This window comes from Anomaloglossus baeobatrachus, chromosome 7 (genome assembly GCF_048569485.1).
Source record: "Anomaloglossus baeobatrachus isolate aAnoBae1 chromosome 7, aAnoBae1.hap1, whole genome shotgun sequence".
Taxonomy (NCBI): domain Eukaryota; kingdom Metazoa; phylum Chordata; class Amphibia; order Anura; family Aromobatidae; genus Anomaloglossus; species Anomaloglossus baeobatrachus.
In genome coordinates, this window is record NC_134359.1 from 67,088,057 (window position 1) to 67,108,074 (window position 20,018).

General features: G+C 44.9%; 1 protein-coding gene across 1 annotated transcript in view; it reads right to left on the bottom strand.

Moving 5' to 3' along the window:
- The window catches only part of PDE11A (phosphodiesterase 11A), a 746,356-nt gene that overhangs the window by 290,496 nt on the left and 435,842 nt on the right, over positions 1 to 20,018 (bottom strand). The window contains exon 10 of the mRNA XM_075317377.1: positions 17,620 to 17,670. Within this exon, the coding sequence (XP_075173492.1) occupies positions 17,620 to 17,670 (51 nt within the window). The remainder of the gene's footprint in view (positions 1 to 17,619; positions 17,671 to 20,018) is intronic.

Here is a 20,018-nt window from a genome sequence, read left to right on the forward strand (position 1 = left end):
GAATATTAAGACTATGACCACTAGGGGGCCCCTGTACTCTCTGGTTTTGTTGTAACAATTCACTTTAGTGTGGAGAATGGAAATTCCTTATGGAAACAAGCTGAGCAAGAGATGCCCAAATATGCAGAATGCCCTAACTAAAGCGGGCTTTACATGCTGCGATATCGGTACCGATATCGCTAGCGTGCGTACCCGCCCCCATCGTTTGTGCGACACGGGCATATCGCTGCCCGTCGCGCACAAAATCGCGCACCCCCATCACATGGACTTACCTGTCATGCGACGTCGCTCTAGCCGGCGATCCGCCTCCTTTCTAAGGGGGCGGTTCGTTCAGCGTCACAGTGACGTCACACGGCAGGCGTCCAATAGAAGCGGAGGGGCGGAGATGAGCGGGACGTAACATCCCGCCCACCTCCTTTCTTCCGCATTGGCGGTAGAAGCAGGTAAGGAGATGTTCGTCGCTCCTGCGGTGTCACACACAGCGATGTGTGGTGCCGCAGGAACGAGGAACAACATCGCTAATTAGAAGAGAACGATTTTTTTGTTTTAGGACGAACTCTCCGCGGCAAACTATTTTGGCCGCTTTTGCGATCGTTTTACGTCGCACATAAGTGTCACACGCTGCGATATCGTTAATGAAGCCGGATGTACGTCACTAACGACGTGACCCCGACGATAAATCATTAACGATATCGTAGCGTGTAAAGCCCGCTTAAGTGTCTAAGTTCTGGAACCCCTTTTACACTTCCCGCTGTTCTAGGTGATGAGGCCGGAAATACACTTGCTTTTCTGTGACCAGCATTATTCTGAGTCAATGGTGAATGAATGAACAACACTCATCAGTATACTGGTGCGTGTTTATCAATGACTCCTCTGGCTATGGTCTTGTGAGTGACGTTATAAGAATCGCCTCACTCACAGAAATACTACTACTTGCCCGAAGAAGGGCACCAACTATAATCTCAGTAATGGGAAATAATGTCTTTCCTGAATACATATTTAACAGATTTAACCCTTGAATTGAGTGAATGATCAGTCAGGGCAGAGAAAGATAAACAGCTGTAAGGGAAAAAAAAAACGTGCAATAGGGTCTTATCTGGTAAGAACCGAAGGATACCATTGCAAATAAGGATCCCCTTTGTAGATTGTGAACAGTCGCAACCACTTCATCACATACAGTATAAAACGGCTGCCACATTGCCATGAGGAAATCAATATCAATGGGTGGAGAGGAAGGGGTTAACGTGGTACTGCGTTTTAAAGAACCCAAGTGTTGATTAAAATTGTAACATTTATTGGGTCTACGCATTTCGGAGTTCAAGTCTCCAGGACAGAAAAAAGATACCATGTTGATTTTTTCTGACTTGAACTCCGAAACGCATAGACCCAATAAATGATACAATTGTAATCAACACTCGGATTCTTTAAACCACAGCGCGGTGTTAACCCCTTCCTCTCTACCCACTGATAGGGCAGAGAAAGGAACAGATTTCTCTGATAAGATGTATTACACAAAGTTACTTATTTTCATGTGTACTATGGATTCCCGAAAGAAATATTAAAACTTTGGCTACTCTTCAAGCTTAAATAAAGATAGCCAAATTGTATCTATTACTACTGTCTCTTGTGTTGGCTTTTTAGGATAAGTAAGGCTACTTTCACACATCCGGTTTGAGCAGTGCAGCTCAATCCGGCTGTGAAACCTATGAAAACACCGCATCCTTTGCATAAGTTTTTACATGCGGCCCGTCCGTTTTTTTCCGGTTGCGGCATGCTACTGAGCATGCACAGTGGAAGAAACCACATGCGGCGGCCGGATGCGTTTTTTTCCGCATCGCGCCGCATCCGGCGTCCATAGGCATGCATTGAAAAATGCGCCGCAGCGGCCGGATGCGGCGCGATGCGTTTTTTTTGCCAGAGCAAAAAACGTTGCAGGCAACGTTTCATACGACCGTGGCATCGGCTAAATCTGCCGCATGCGGCAAAAACCGGACCGAACGCAAGCCCATGCGGCACAATACGGCACTAATGTAAGTCTATGCAAAAAAAAACGCAACCGGCGGCAAAAAAACGTTTGCGGTTTTTCTGCAGAGCGCCGTATTGTGCCGCAGAGCAAAAACCGGATGTGTGAAAGTAGCCTAAGGTAGATAAAGCAAGTGTGATGTTTGTATGTAATTTGTAAATTGATGTACTTCAGAAACTCTGTCTAAAGGCCCAGTCACACACAACGACTTACCAGCGATCCCGAAAACGAGCCGACCTAATAGGGATCGCAGGTAAGTCGCTGGTAGGTCGCAGGTGAGATGTCACACAGTCAGATCTTACCAGCGATGCAGGAACAATACAGGTCGCAGTAGCGATCTCAGCAGTCACTGTGACCCTGTCACACAGTGTCAAACACAGCGATGTGTCCTGCCCAGCAGGACATCGCCTTTGAAGAAAATGGCCTGGACCATTCTGCAACGACTAGAGATCTCAGGGGCAGGGGACTGATCGCTGGTAGGTGTCACACATAACGAGAGCGCCAACGGGATCGCTACTGCGTCACAGAAACCGTGCCTCAGCAGCGATCTCGCTAGCGATCTCGTTATGTGTGTCGGTTCCTTAAGGGTACCGTGTCACTAAACGACGTACCAGCGATTCCGACCACGATATGACCTGGTCAGGATCACTGGTACATCACGACATGGTCGCTGGTGAGCTGTCAATCAGACAGATCTCACCAGCGACCAGTGACCAGCCACCAGTGACTCGTGGAAACGATGCTGCGCTTGGTAAACAAGGTAGTAAATATTGGGTAACTAAGCAAAATGCTTTGCTTGGTTACCCGATATTTATACAACAAAATAGTCCAATAAACAACTATAGAGCCAGTTTAAAAAGGAGTTTTTTTATTAATGGCATAATTTTATTAAAAACATAAATGACAAAAATACATACTAAAACCTACATAAAACCCATAGGCAGGGAAGACAGGTAATACAAACCACCATGGAACATTAAATTAAATATATATATGGGGAACAGAGTAATTAAATAATCACCAATATACAGCCAGTAAATCAGTAATGCGGTCGATATCTCAACCTTCCAATAGTAAAATACTATAACCGCATCACTAAACAGCCCCCCTATAACCTATAAAGCCGGCCCTTAGCCATGGTGGATCGCATAACCAGCTTCCCCGCCACTCACTCCAAGTGTTTTACCCGATATTTACCCTGGTTACGAGCACACACCGCTTAGCACTGACTCCCTGCACTCGTAGCCAGGGTACACATCGGGTTACTAAGCAAAGCGCTTCGCTTAGTTACCCAATGTGTACCTTGGTTACCAGCATCCGCAGCTGTCAGAAGCCGGCTCCCTGCTCCCTGCACATTCAGATCGTTGCTCTCTCGCTGTCAAACACAGTGATGTGTGCTTCACAGCGGGAGAGCAACGAGCAAAAAATGATCCAGAGCAGTGTATAACGATCAGCGATTTCACAGCAGGGGCCAGGTTGCTGCTTAGTGTCACACACAGCGAGATCGCTGATGAGGTCACTGGTACGTCACAAAACCTGTGACTCAGCAGCGATCTCGCTAGCGATCTTGCTATGTGAGAAGTACCCCTAAGGGTATGCTCACACGAGTGTATGACTTGGACTAGTGCAATGCCAACAAAATTTCGCATTGCACTCAGACCAATGCTATTCAATGAGGGAGCAGATGGTCAGCTTTTTTGTCATCCAGATTCTGGATGAGCGAAAAGTCGCAACAGGCTGCAATTGTCAGCGAGAGACGTGTCACTTGTACCCATATAAGTCTATGGGTGCAAGTGAAACATTGGGCTGTACTCAGATGACATCCAAGTGAAGTGCGATATACGCACAGGCTGACAATGGAGGCAATGGGGAAATTAATCCCTCCCTCTCCTCTGCAGCTGTGATCCAATCACAGCATCGGGTCACAGTTGCATGATACTGGGCTCATACACGCAGCACAGCGGAAACCAAGGGTCATTAGCATATCGCATTTGATGCATTCGCATCGGATGCCATATGATCATGTGAATCCAGCCAAAGACTCAAGGCAGCCTGTCTATCAGTTTTGGTTGGTTTCAGTCCTCCTTTGGCACTTGTGCTTCTTCAGCGCACCCTGACCTGCAATGGCTCACAAACGATTCCACTCTTTTCTCTCCGTTAGCTCGCCAACAATGCTACAGTGATACCATTCTGGCTTTGCTGTGAAGCTCCATTGTGCTCCATTGACCAGGTCTCATGGTGATTATTCAATCAACTTCCCAGTTGCTTCACCCGAACACTTGCTTCTGGTTAGAGCCCACCAGGGCACTCTACGTACTCTGGCTTATTCCAATCACAGTGCAGTGCTGTCATATGGACAATATGGCATCAATAGATTTTTTAAAGTAACATAGAAACAATTTTAAGTAAGGACCAAGGAATATGGGACTCCTTAGCTGGCAGTGTTGTTGTATCATTAAGACTGGTGTTGGAACGGGAGCTATCTTCTTAACACCGTCCTTTGGACTTTTTGGCATCTTGAAAAAAAGACGCAATGCAAAAAATAATAATTTAAATTTAATATGACATCCTTTAATGGTCTACAGAAGCTGAAAGTTAAGTATGATGATTGGATGACTGTTTAAAGGGAACCTGTCAGGTGCAATATGCACCCAGAACCACGAGCAGTTCTGGGTACATATTGCTAATCCCTGCCTAACCGTCCCTGTATCTAGTAGCATAGATAAAGAGATCTTTAGAAAAAGTATTTTTAGTTCCTGCGCTCATTCCACCCTCTTAGCATGTTAGCATGCCCCTGTGGATGTGCTAACATGTTATTCAATGCCCATTGCCTCGCGTCATGAATGGTGACGCGCGTATCTGTGTCCGCTGCCACAGCTTCAAAACGCTGGGCTTAAGGTCAATGCGCATGATCAGAAGTCCCCGGCACTTCCGGTCATGCACACTAGACCTTGCTGAAGCCGGGATGCGTACACCTGGCTTCATAGTGCGCATGATCGGAAATGCTGGGCATTCTGATCAATGGTGACAGCAGACACAAGTACGTGCATCACAGCTGATGATGACAATGTCAATGGACATTGAATAGGTTTTAGCACGGCCACAGGGGCATGCTAACATGCTAAGAGGGTAAAAGGAGCGCAGTAACTAACGCCCTTGCAACTAGTCCCTGGCCTCATTAGTATATCATAGAGGATAAAAGAAAAGTGCACGATCTGTATGTGATGCAAATCAGCTGGATGGAAATCCTGCATCTGTTACCTGTTATGTAGCGGTTATCCACTGAGAAGAATAGCGAGCTTGTATCAAATCACTGTATTTTTGTGCTAGAGAATGCACTTAGATCCATTATATCTAAATTTTGCTGAATCTGGAAGCAAAATTAAATGGGTTGTACAGGACAAGAAAGATATGGCAGCTTTATTTTGTGCCACGTGTCACGCTGTACAAAGGCTAGTAAGACGCAGTACAGTGTAATCCCCACTGGGTGGCAGCAGAGTAGTGAAGGAGAGACAAAGAAACACTGTAACGGAAAGGCAACTGAAGTATAGCAGAGTAATTTCAGCAATGTTAACAGGCGAATCACCAGGGGGCAAAAGAGTAGTCAAACTGTCAGGGTCTAGCCAGGAAAGTCGAGTCACTGCAAAGGGAGGATCAATATCAAAGTCAGAACCGAGTCAGAAGCCGGGAGATCAGGTATGCAGAGGGAAACACAAACAACAGACAGGAGCGGGAAGTCAGGGACCAAAACAGGCTGACGAACGGGGGAGGGTCAAAGTCAGGACACAGTAGCAGGGAGGCAGGACAGATCGGGAACACTCACCAGAGTCAGTATACACGCTGCAAGGCAGAAATATCACTGGCACTGAGCCATAGGCCCCCTTCACACGCATGTGAAAAACACATGCGTGTCTTACGTTCCGTTTTTTGGATCTGTGTTCCGTATTTTATGTCTGTTTCTCCAGTACGTGTGACATTCGTGTGATTGCGTATGCTAGCCGTGAGTGCATGTGGAATGTCCGTGTGTGCGTGAGATACGTAAGTGACATGTCCATGTGTTGCCCGTGTGAAATCTTCCGTGTGTGATGCACAATGACGTTGCTACATGTCGGCTCACAACAGACAGCGACGCGCGATGAGAATGAACTTGGGTGAACTTCACCCGACTTCATTGTCATACCGCGGCTCTGTTTGTGTCACGTATTGATTAGCGGTCACCTGTGAAGAACTCACCGGTGACCGCTAATCCCCTGAGTGACTGAAGAGAGCAGCGCGATTAGCGCTGCCGTCACTCAGGTTACCCACGGCCAGCTGGAGTCCTCCACCCGAGACCACAACTCACCTGTGACTTAATCGCTGATCGCGCAGCTTACTTCAGTCACTCGGGCAACTTGCTGTCACAGTTGGAGGATCCAGCGGTGGCCGCGAGTGACCTGAGTGACGTCATCGCTGATTGCTATACTCACTTCAGTTGCTGTCTGGAGCTGACAGGAGCGGCGGTGTTCTACTGCAGCTTTTGTCAGCTTCATGTAGCAGAGCTGAGAGCGTCGTGGATTACGCCGGACCTGGAGGGGTTTTTGGGGCTTAATAAAGTGGTGAACGAGGGTGTTTTTTTTGTTTATTATTTCTAATAAAGGATTTTTGGGTGTTTGTCTTTATTTTCTTTAACTTACAGGTTAATCATGGAAGGTATCTCAGGGAGACGCCTGCCATGATTAATCTTGGACTTAGTGGCAGCTATGGGTTGGTGCCATTAACTCCTTATTATTCCCGAATGCCACCGCACCAGGGCAATTCGAGATGAGCCGGGTACAGTCTCGGGACTGTCACATCTAATGGATGCGGCAATTCCGGGCGGCTGCTGGCTGATATTGTTAAGCTGGGTGGCTCTCTATAACGTGGAGGTCCCCATCCTGAGAATACCAGCCTTCAGCCATTTGGCTTTACCCTGGCTGGTATCAAAATTGGGGGGACCGCACGTCGTTATTTTAAAATTATTTATTTATTTTTTACTGCTTGATACTGACACACCCACCGGCGGCTGTGATTGGTTACAGTGAGACAGCCGTCACTCAGCGTGGGGGCGTGTCTCACTGCAACCAATCAAAATAGTAAAAGCCGCTGTGCAGCGCCGCGCCGGTGATCGGGGATCAGTGAGTATGAGAGAGGGGGAGAGACTGACCGACAGACTGAGAGAGGGACAGACAGAGAGAACGACCGACAGACAGAGAGAGAGACCGACCGACGGACTGAGGGAGATTGACTGACATACACAGAAAAAAAAGATTGACCGACATCGCTTCAAAAAAGCACAAAACGTACACGGACCATACAGAGATGCATCCGTGTCCCGTACAAGTGCTCACGGACCCTTAAGGGGGCTTTACACGCTACGATATCGTTAATGTTTTGCCGTCGGGGTCAAGTTGTTAGTGACGCACATCCAGCGTCATTAACGATATCGCAGCATGTGACACTGACCAGCGACCTTAAGCGACCTCAAAAATGGTGAAAATCGTTCACCATGGAGAGGTCGTCCCAAACTCAAAAATCGGTAAGGGTTGTTTATCCAGGTGGTTCATCGCTCATGCGGCAGCACACATCACTATGTGTGACACCGCAGGAGCGAGGAACGTCTCCTTACCTGCCGCCGGCCACAATGCGGAAGGAAGGAGGTGGGCGGGATGTTACGTCCCACTCATCTCCGCCCCTCTGATTGGCCGGCCGCTTAGTGACGTTGTGGTGACGTCGCTGTGATGCCGAACGTCCCTCCCCCTTGAAGGAGGGATTGTTCGGCAGTCACAGCGACGACGACGACCAGGTAAGTATGTGTGACGCTGCCGTAGCGATAATGTTCGCTACGGCAGCGATCACAAACAATTGCATGCGCGACGGGGGCGGGTATTTACACGCTCGCTATCGCTACAAATTGCTAGCGATATCGCTACCGTGTAAAGCCCCCTATAGACTTTCATTGGGTGCGTGTGTGCGTGTTCCGTGCAGAAAACGGACATGCATCCGTGTAATACGGATACACATACGTATCACGCACACGGACTGTACGGAAAAATGCTCGTGTAACTCCAAACATTCAATAACATTGGAGTACGTGTGTCCGTGTCTCCGGTACATACGGAAACGGACCAAACACGTACCTGAGACACGTGCATGTGAAGGTGGCCATAGGTAGAGAGGCTATATAGAGGCGTCCTGGGATCCAGAACAAGGCAAGGGAAGTTAACCCCTGACATGACCAGGCCAGAGCTGGATGTGACCATAGCAGGGAAAAGCCGGCCTGGATCATGAAACCATAGATATCCATGCATTTTGGCTCATTATTGCAGCCCAGCTGCGGTCGCGATGGACATGGAAAATTAAAATTGTGATGCAGCATATTGGGGTTGTTATGTGATCAAGATGCAACTATCACAAAAAAAAAAAGCAAAGTTCATCAAGAAAGAAGACATGTTTTTCTAATACTGTATAGAGCAATAATATTAGAAGTAAATATACTTTAAAGAAATATTGAAAGAGTCATGTACCACGATAGTGCATTGTATCACACAGTCCTTATAGCACTGTGCTAAGGACTATAAACACTAGGTTTTCTGCCTAAAAATGACTCAATACTACACTATATTATGAGCTATTCTTCCCTTTGGCACTTTTTGTAGTGGCCAGCCTAAGAACACCTGTGCAGTAATCAAGCTATGTAATCAGTATCTTGATATGGCACACCTGTGAGGTGGATAGATTATCTCAGCTAAGGAGAAGTGACTCGGACTGTAAAAGGTGCAGTTTCAAAGTTACTTGGGTCACGGGTCTGTTTGTTTGATCCAGATCCAGCACTTGAGAAATTAAAAAAAAATAAAGGAAAAACAAAGAAGCGAGCGCCTCATTCTTAGGCTGGGGTCACACTAAACGACAGCGACAACGACGTCGCTGTTACGTCACCATTTTCTGTGACGTAACAGCGATCTTGTAAGTCGCTGTTATGATCGCTGCTTAGCTGTCAAACACAGCAGCCGAAGCAGTGATCATAACGACACGCGTCGCTGTTCTGCAACATGTGCAGAGAGCAGGGAGCCGTGCACACTGAGCGCTGGCTCCCTGCTCTCCTAGCTACAGTACACATCGGGTTAATTACACGATGTCTACTGCAGCTACATGTGCAGAGAGCAAGGAGCCGCGCACACTGCTTAGCGCTGGCTCCTTGCTCTCCTAGCTACAGTACACATTGGGTTAATTACACGATGTGTACTGCAGCTATATGTGCAGAGAGCAGGAGCCGGCGCTGGCAGCGTGAGAGCGGCGGAGGCTGGTAACGAAGGTAAATATCGGGTAACCACCTTGGTTACCCGATGTTTACCTTGGTTACAGCTTACCAGATGTCGGCACCAGCTCCCCTGCTCGCTTCATTTCGTCGCTCTCTCACTGTCACACACAGCGATCTGTGCATCACAGCGGGAGAGCGACGACCAAAAAATGAAGCTGGACATTCAGCAACGAGCGGCGACCTTACAGCAGGGGCCAGCTCCTTGCTGGATGTCACACACAGCGACAGCGACGAGACGTCGCTGCAACGTCACAGAAAATGGTGACGTAGCAGCGACGTCGTTGTCGCTGTGTGTGACACCACCTTTATGGAGGCTCCGGTCCAGATGAACACTGCTCCCACGGCCTCTCTTTCACTTCACTTCCTGAGTTGCTCATTAGGCTCATCCATATGCACTGCTTTCCACGCCCACCAGTCGTCCTGGTATCTGTGATTGGTTGCAGTCAGACATGTCCCCAGCCTGTGTGACAGCATCTGACCGCAACCAATCACAGGCGCTGTCTGCTGGTCAATATAGTACAGTAAAAATAAATAAAATATTTGGTGTAGGCTCCCCCCATATTGTGATACCCAGCACAGCTAAAACCCATGTCTACAGGCTGCGCTTATCTTGGCTGTGTACCAAAATAAGAGAAACCGCATGCGGCTTTTTTTTTTTTTTTGAATTATTTAAATACATAATTTAAAAAAAATGATGTGCGGTCCCCCCAATTTTTATAGCCAACCAAGATAAAGCCCGACAGCTGGGGGCTGGTATTCTCAGACTGGGGAGGACCATGCTAATTGGACCGCCCCCCCAGCCTAAAAATAGCATCCACCCAGGATTGTCGCTTCCATTAGATGCGACAAGCCTAGCGCCTTACCAGGCTCCTCCCGATTGCCCTGGTGTGGTGGCAATCTGGATAATAGCAGGGTTTAATAAGAGACTACAGCTGCCACAAAGCCCTAGATTAGTAATGGGAGGTGTCTATGAGACACCCTCATTACTAATCTGTAAGTGAAAGTAAATAAACACAAACACCAAAAAACCCCTTTATTTGAAATAAAATACAAAAATCCCGACCCTTTTTAATCCACTTTATAAACCTCCAAAACAGCCCTGCAGGTCCGAAGTAATCCACACAAGTTCCCACGCCGATTCAGGTCTGCTACATCTGAGTCACAGCCAGCGATCATGGTACCTGTCCGCATGCTGTAACTGCAGGCAGAGAATGAATGAACTGCGATCAGCGGTGACGTCACTCAGGTTAGTTAGTCATAGCAGAAGGGGGACCGTAGGAACCTTTCTGCTGTGACCGCAGCTAACCTGAGTGACATCACGGCTGATCGCACTGCTCATTTGTCTGCTGGGAGCTCACAGCAGGCAGTCATGTTCACATGATCGCACGCTGTGACTCAAATGTAGCAGAGCTGAATCGTCGTGGGACCTCATGTGGATTATGTCAGATCTGCAGGGGAATTTTGGAGGTTAATAAAGTGGTGAAAGAGGGTGTGCTAACATGCTATTCAATGCCCACATAATAAGAGGGCGAACTAGTAGGGGGAAATAACGCCCTTGCGACTAGTCCCTACGCTCATTAGCATATCAAAGTATCTTTAGGAATACTTTTTCTAAAGATCTCTATCTATGCTACTAGATGCAGGGACAGTTAGGCAGGGATTAGTAATATGTACCCAAAGCTGCTCGTGGTTCTGGGTGCATATTGCACCTGACAGGTTCACTTTAAGACCGAAGGTATGCGACCGCCTGACAGCATATGCATGTACTGTACAAACAGTGAACTACGTCACTGCTCATTCCTGTGCTATAGAGGAGATTCAGATGACTTAATGAGCTCTTCCTCTGGGAGCTTCATTCACCCACGCAGGCAAACAGCCAATGTGACCAAGCATTGGAGGTGAAAGCCTTAAACATTAACGAGCAACATTATGCAGTGGTAGATCTGAAAGAAAGAATGAGCTAACATCTCCTACTATCCTCACAGTGCAAAATGCTGAGATATTTTTAACTTCATTTAGTATTTACTCGTTACATCATTGTCTTTTTTGTGTGGTTGGGAGACGTCGGAATAAACTAGCTTCAGGAAACAAACACTGTCTCCATTCTTATACCATTAACTGCGTAAAACAAACAACTTGTGTTCATAAGACACTTATTTACTGCTAGACCGTGAAATACTGAAGCAGACAGGATGTAAATATGAAATAACTTTATACATTTATGGCCGAAAGTGTTGGCACCGTTGAATCTGTTCCAGAAAATGAAGCGGTTCCCCCAGAATTATTGCAATTACATGTTTATTTCCTTTGTGTGTATGGGAACAACACAAAAAAAATCAATAAAGGCAAATTGTACATAATTTCACATAAACCCCCCAAAATGGGCCAGATAAAATTGTTGGCACCCTCAACTTAACTATGTACAGTGACATGGGTTGTAAACCTCTTGATCACGTTGTGCACCATGGACAAAGGAACATCAAGATATCTGGAGATGGTCTTATATCCTTGAGATTTGTTAATATTTGTCATATGTTTTGTTATACATGTTTATTCCCTCTGTGTGTATTGGAATAACACAAAAAAAAACCTGAGAAAAAAGGCAAATTGGACATAATTTCACATAAAACTCTAAAAAAGGGCCGGCCAAAATTGTTGGCATCATCAGCTCAATATTTGGTTGCACACTCTTTGCAATAAATACCTGCAATCAGTCGCTTCCTCTAATCATTACACCTCTCAAATTAAATTTTGGACCCCTCTTCTTTTGCAAATTGCTCCAGGTCTCTCATATTTGAAGGCGCCTTCACCCGACAGCAATTTTAAGATCTCTCCACAGGTGTTAAATGGAATTTAGATTTAGCTGACCACTTCCAAACTATCCAACACTCTGTTTCCATCCATTTCTGGGTACTTCTTGATGTATGTTTGGGGTCATTGTCCTGCTGGAAGACCCATGACATAGGACGCAAACCCAGCTTTCTTACACTGGGCACTACACTGTGACCCAAAATCCTTTGGTGATATTTAGATTTCATGATGCCTTGCACACATTCAAGGCACCCAGCGCCAGAGGCAGCAAAACAACCTCAAAGCATCTTTGAACCTCCACCATATTTGACTGTAGATACTGTGTTCTTTTCTTTCTAGGCCTCATTTCGTTTTCGGTAAACAGTAGAATGATCTACTGGGAAGGGGAAAAATGACCATGGACATTCCCGGCTTGATAATTTCAACCCGCAGCTGTCTGCTTTAACTTGGCTGATTATCAAAAATAGAGGGGACTTTTTTTAAAAAATTATTTATTTATAAATAAATAATTTAAAAAAATGGTGTGACGTCCCCCTTATTTTTTGTCAACCAGCTAAGGTAAAGCAGACAGTTTCAGGCTGATATTATCAGGCTGGTGATGTCCATGTTTATTTTTCCCCCTCCCAGCTTAAAAAGATGAGCCCACAGTGGTCACAGAATTGCCGCATCCATTAATTGTACTAATTCAGGTGCTCTGCCCCAACTCTTCTCAATTGACATGGGGGAGTTTTTATTCAAATAAACCTTTTGTGTGTGTATATTTTAACCCTACATTTGCAGGGTTAGTAATAGGGGTGTCTGATACAGTCCTTTCCATTAATAACCCATGGGCATGACAATTCAAAGCTGACATCAACCCCAAAAATGTTTACCCTGATTGCAGCCCGCAGCTGTCTGCTTTACCTTGTCTGGTTATCAAAAATAGCAGAGCCCACACTTTTTTTTTTTTTTAAATTATTTAATTTTTCACTTCCTAGTATTGACCTGGAAGTCAGAGATGCGTCCAGGTGTCTTCCCCATGCTTCTCCCATTACATTTTAGCTCTGTTTACATCAATTTCAACAATTTTCCAACCTCACCACCCCTACTAGAGGGTCTTCTGAAAAAATGCTTGAGTTTTCCATAGACGTCCATTATACTTGTTATAGCGTCGGACCTGCTCAATTCAAGTAACGAACAGGTGAACACTAGTAATTGTAATAAATTTCTGGGAGAAATAATTCATTTTCTAGAACAATTTCAAGGGTGCCAACATTTTCTGCTTTGACTGTACAGGTCAGATAAATGCTCTTTTAGAAAGGCTTTTAGAAAGCGTTTGGAGTTTGTCTTTGGGTATTTGTGCCCATTCTGACAAAAAAACATTTTTTTGTCAAAAATCAGAAGGTCTAGCTCTCAAATGATGATACATCCCAAAGATGTTCGATGATGGGAGCTCTGTGGAGTTCATCCACACCAAACTCATTAAATCATGTCTTTAAGGACCTCATTTTGTTTAGAGGGGCACATTCATGCTGGAACAGGATATGACCTTCTCAAAACTGTTTAAAAAAAGTAGTAGGCATACAAAATAGGTTTTTATCTTGTAGCATTAAGATTTTCCTTCCTATCTTCCATAAGTCAAGCTCAAAACCATAAAAACAGCCACTTTCCTTTCCGAACCTGTACAATGGGCTCTACGTATTTTGGTGGGTAGTGGTCTTCATGCAAGTGCAAAACAAAAATTTAACCATGACCAGACTGCTAGATACCGTAGTAAAATGTGACTCTTCTTCACTTCAGAGAACATTTACACTGAGCCCAGTGGTTTGTGCTTTACAACACTACGGAAAGGGAGACTGTTACGGTATCTCATTCCTTACAGACTTCTGAATGACAAATCTGACCACATACTCAAAGGTGTAAAGATGGGAGAAATCACCTCTGCTGGCAGTAAAGGCATCCCTTTCCAAGTAAAAAAAAGTCTGTATATGTACTCATATTAATGACAATTAATTAATAATAGTAGGACAATTATTATTACTATTATATTTTTTTATTATCATTAGTAGTAGTATTTTATTCTTATTCTTATTATTGAAAGTTTTATAATGTTATTGAATGTAGCACTTTAGTTATTATCATTATTAATATTATAATTATTCATTTTATTATTAATATTATACGTTTTATTAGTAGTAGCAATAGTATTATAATTATCGCTTGCATTAGTAGTAGTAGTATTAGTAGTAGTAGTAGTAGTAGTAGTAGTAGTAGTATCATAAGTTTTATTATTAGTATAATACTTATTAACATTTTTATTAGTAATATAATAATTATTAGTATTATTACTATTATTAGTATTATAATTATTATTATCATTATTCGTTTTATAAGGTTTATTATAATAATTATTAATGTATTATTATTGTTAATAATAATAATATTTCTATTATTAGTATTAACACTATTACTATCATAATTATTATTAGTATTAGTATTATTATAGTAATTATTGTTATTATTATTATCATTGTTAGTTTTAGCATTTTAGTATATGTAGCACTTTAGTTTTTATCACTGTTAGTAGTAGTATTATTAGTAATATCATTATTATTATTAGTATTATCATTATTATCATTTTTAAAATTACTATTACTATTAATACAATAATATTCTAACAAAATTCAGTCCATTTATATAGAAACAATTAAACTATTGTTCACTAATATTTCATTTTGCCAAAACTTTACTTCTCTTTCCCTTGTTATCCAAAGTCTTTTTTGTATTTTTCATAAATCTAGTTAAACTGTCATGCATAGTGAAACCGAATAATTTTATTCAGGGTTCTCCATTTACTGATGCAGCAGTAGAGATTAGGAATTGCCTCCAGATAAGCCGAAAGTATAGAGATAACTAGATGCAATCTTAGACAGGTTAAAATTGCTCTGCTTTTTCATGAATAGTTCAAGGAAAGAACAAGAAAGAAGAACAAATAAAAAAGAAAAGAAACAAAACAGAAACTTCATAGGGCTACAAGAAGCACGTATTCTCCTTTGTATACTCTATATATAGAAATAATGGGGCAGACTTACTAACCTACAGTCATGAACTAAGGTGTTGGCGCCCTTGAAATTGCATTTCTCTTAAAATTTCTGCAATTACATGATTTTGTTATGCACATGTTTGTTTCCTTTGTATGTATTGGAACAAAAATAAATCAAAAAAGGCAAATTGGACATAATTTCACACAATACCCCCAAAATAGGCCAGACAAAATTGTTGGCACCCTCAACTTAACTACATACAGTGTCATGGAAGAAATAAAAAACAAAAAAAAAACCAAGAAAGCCAGCACTAAATGTGCACTATTGCACTAAAAATTCCAAAATGTACTTGTTATTAAAATTTGAGATTTGTGGCAAAAAAATGTAATTTCTTGAGTTACCCCGCCACGTCATGGCAAATCTCTTTGGGGCAGTCCTACTCTAAAATATTTTTATATAAAATGTGCCATGCGGCCTCACATATGAAAAAGTAGAACTGTTCTTAGCAGCACTTACTTGGTGTTTTTCAATCCCGTGCCCATGACTGAATCATGGCTGTGGGCGGGACAGGCCCAAGCAAATGCTGTTTGAAATATATAGCCTGTGGACATGGCCTGATGGCTGAATGTGAACAGCCACCAATTGCCAAAATCAAGACAGGTGGAATACAACCCAAATTGGGGTGCACGGCAAGGTGGGGGTCAGCCACCGACCAATTCAATGAAAAAAAACAAGATAGCCAGCACTAAACAATGTTATGGGTTATAAACTTATTTAATAATGTTGCGCGCAGTGGACAAAAGAACATTAAGATCTGTGGAGATGGACTTATAACCTTGGGATTGTTGATATTGGTCAACAATTTTGGTTCTCAAGTCCTCAGACAGCTTTTTTCTCCTCTTACTGTTCTCTATGCTTAGTGTGACAGACACAGACACACAATGCAAAGATTGAGTCAACTTCTCCCCTTTTATCTGATTTCAGGTGTGATTTCCATATTGCCCACACCTGTTACTTGCTAGTTTAAATGAGCATCACATGCTTGAAACAAAGTTATTTACCCACAATTTTGTAAAGGAACCAACAATTTTGTCTTGCCCTTTTTTGGATTTTATGTGAAATCATGTCTTTTTTTGTGTTGTTCCAATACACACAAAGGAAATAAACTTATGTATAACAAAATGTGTAATTGCAATAATTTATCTTGGAGAAATACTTCATTTTCTGGATCAATTTCAAGGGTACCAAGACTTTCAGCCATGACTGTAATGCCTGCTTTACACGAGTCGACCGATCGTGTGATTTCACGATCGATCGTACCCGCCCCGGTCGTTTGTGCGTCACGTGCAAATCGCTGCCCGTGTCGCACAAAGTCGTGAAACCCCCGTCACACGTACTTACCTGCTGAGCGACCTCGCTGTGGGCGGCGAACATCCTCTTCCTAAAGGGAGAGGGACGTTCAGCGTCACAGCGACGTCAAACAGCCGCCGGCCAATGGAAGTGGAGGGGCGGAGATGAGCGGGACGTAACATCCCGTCCACCTCCTTCCTTCTGCATAGCCGCCGGGAGCCGCGGGACGCAGGTAAGATGCAGTTCACCGTTCCCGGGGTGTCACACGGAGCGATGTGTGCTACCCCGGGTACGATGAACAACCGGCGCCATTTTAATTAAACAATTTTTTGAAACTGAGCGACGAGTACACGATTCACGATTTGTGAGTGATTCTGCGTCGCTCTGAGGTGTCACACGAGACGACGTCGTGAACGATGCCGGATGTGCGTCACGAAAAACGTGACCCCGACGATGCATCGCACGATAGCTCGTCTCGTGTAAAGCACCCTTAAATGTGCCACAAATTTGTCTTAATCTGAGCAAAAAAACCTTTTGTACGTAAATTCCTTGGACCACATTTGTTATATACTGTATTTAGACACTTTTTCTGAAACACTTTACAAGAGGCCATGACTTGTTGGCAAATGAGTGTTGCCTAAAGGAGACAAAACTGCACCCAATAATTGGTGGAAGGTATTAGTATACCAATTAATAGGACGTGTAAACGTAGATTAGACAAAAAAGTCTAAAGATAGATCAAATTTATCAACCAACATGAACCACTGTGATAAAGTTGGCTCTATTAAAAACTCTGTAATCTAAGTTTGAACTACCTAAAACTATGACTGATTTAGATTATTTTTTCCAACAAAAAAAATGTACATCACCAGAAAAGAGGCAAAAATGTGATATTTTGGACCCTGTTTCCATCAATAAAGTCAGTGGTTTTAGGAGATTCAGACAAAAGCCCCAGATGGGAACCAAAAACAAGGTCATAGATGTGATCCCAGGTTTATGGTCACACCACCATTCTTGCTGTTATTCGTTATAACATGTATAAGCTGAGAAACATTTGGCAAGCATGTAGGCCTTACCTTAAATTTATCAACTTCAGCTTTTGAACATGTTGCATGATAGGAGAGAACCTGTATAAAGAAAAGTAAAAAAAAATACATTAACAATGATGTAATGTCTACCACCTCGCCATATTGGACAAATATAGAGTCTTCGATAAACCCTAGAAATAAATCACAACACGGCACACTTTGCAATAACGTAAAGGGGTTGTTCACTACTTGGACAACCACTTCTTAAAGGGAGCCTGTCAGGTCCTGTATGCACCCAGAACCAAGAGCAATTCTGGGTGCATATTGCTAATCCCTGCCTAACTGTCCCAGCACCTATTAACATACATAAAGAGATCTTTTGAAAAATTATTTCTAAAGATCCTCTATAATATGCTAATGAGGCAAAGTGCGTTATTTCCCTTGGCTAGTCGGCCTCTTTAGCATGTTAGCACGCCTCTGTGGGTGTGCTAACATGCTAATGAATGTGCAGCATCAGATGCATAGTTGCTCTCTTCTCTGCTGCAACCGCTGGTTTCAGCTCAATGCGCACGATCAGTACATCCCCGGCATTTCCAGTTTTAAGCCAGGACGCGTATGTCGCGGGCGGGGAGGAGGGTGTCGGCACACCGCGCTCACCCCTTCTGCTCGGGTCCGGCAGCTGTTCAGTGGTGGCTCGAGCTGTGGGCCGGATCCCAGGGTTTCTCGAGCGACACTCCTCGCCCGTGAGTGAAAGGGGATTTGTGGTTGGGTGTGGGGATTGTTATAGTTCGTGACGGCACCCACGGTTGTGGTGATTGCACCACCGCTGCTCTGGACGGGGATCCCGGGGATGGTGATGGGGAGCAGCCAGGTGTTGTGTTGCCCCTCCGTGGGTAGGGGTTGGTGATCCCGGGGCCCGGTGATGGGTGGTGAGGTGCGGGGCCTGGTGGGCGCAGGGACGCGGGGGCAGCGCTGTGCCTTGCGGCACTGTGGTACTCACTCAGCCTGAGACACGGACACAGTTTGTACGGTAAACCAAACGGCTGGTAGGACGGTCCCACAGACGGCTGCACCTGCACTCCCGGTAGTTGACGGTGATGTCCCTGTTCCTTGCACCTATGGTTGACTTGTGGTAGCGGTGGATTCCCTCCGGTTACCCACTCCCCGACTACAATCTGGGCCGGAGGAGCTCTACACTTTGCCCGCAGGCGCTGGCCCTGAGAAACTGGTGCCTTGGCGGTGGCGGTGTCTCTCTGCTTCAGGTTGAGCTGTTGCCTTCAATCGGGACTTGGTTGTTGGGGGATCTACGTCCCCTTCACTGACGGATTCGGCAAATTTGGCGACTCCTAGCCTTGCCGGGGTCCGAGAGGCCCCTGCCCTGGTGCTGACTGTCCTTCGGAACACTGCTCCAGACCACCGGGCACACAGCCAACGGGGTCCTTCCAGGAACTTCCAAACGGTCCCCCTCCAGACAGTCACCGCCGTCGCTGACCTTGCTGATCTGGCCCTACACAAAGCTGGACCCTTCAGGCTTTCCTTCCTTCTTGTCACCTCACTTGCTTTCCTCCTTTACCACCTTTACTTTCCTTACTTTCACTTGCTGTTTACTTTAGCTCCTCACTCAAGCTCCCCCTGAGCTAATCTGCTGTTCACTCTTGCCCTCCCCGGGCTACTCTGCCTGGTACTTCCCACCTCCAGAGCTGTGATCTCCTTGGTGGGCGGAGCCAACCGCCTGGCTCACCCCCTGGTGTGAATCATCAGCCTCTGGAGGAAGGCAACAAGGATTTCTGGTTAGCTGTGATGTGCCTACCTGGAGTGTGGGGTGTGGTGGTGTTGTGACCTGTGACCCCTGGCTTGCCCAGGGCGACACATTCCCCCTTAGCAAAATGCAGACCGTCCGCGGGCTGCCGTCCTACACCGGTTTTATTTTTCTGAAAAAGGGGTAACAAGGTTAAGCAAACAAGAATAACATTTTTAATAACTCTTCCCAAGACGGGAGGCACATTTCTTAAACGTTGCAACGGTTTACGGTTACGGTTTCCGCTCTCTCCCACCCAAGTAACCTGGCCCTGATGCTGCCCCTAAAACCCAGGCAGCACCCCTTGACCCACAGTCCAGCACACGGTACCCGAGCGGGATCTGTCCTTCCCTCCAGAGGGTAGCCACCGGTTCCTTTGGTGGCTGGGCCCTGGCCTACTCTGCTCAGGGCCCTCCCTCCAACCTGCCTCTCCGGAGGCGGCATTGCGGAAAACGGTAACGGTAACCAACATATTTACAAGCCACTTACGTCTGTGGTTGCCCTGCAAGTTCACGGGCTTGTCCATGGATAGTTCCCATGCATTTTTAAACGGTCCCCACAGGGACAACGGTGCCGGCTCCAGCCGGTTGCAAATCACAACAGACAATCTGGTGAAAACTCGGTAATTATCATTTTCATTTTTCAAACT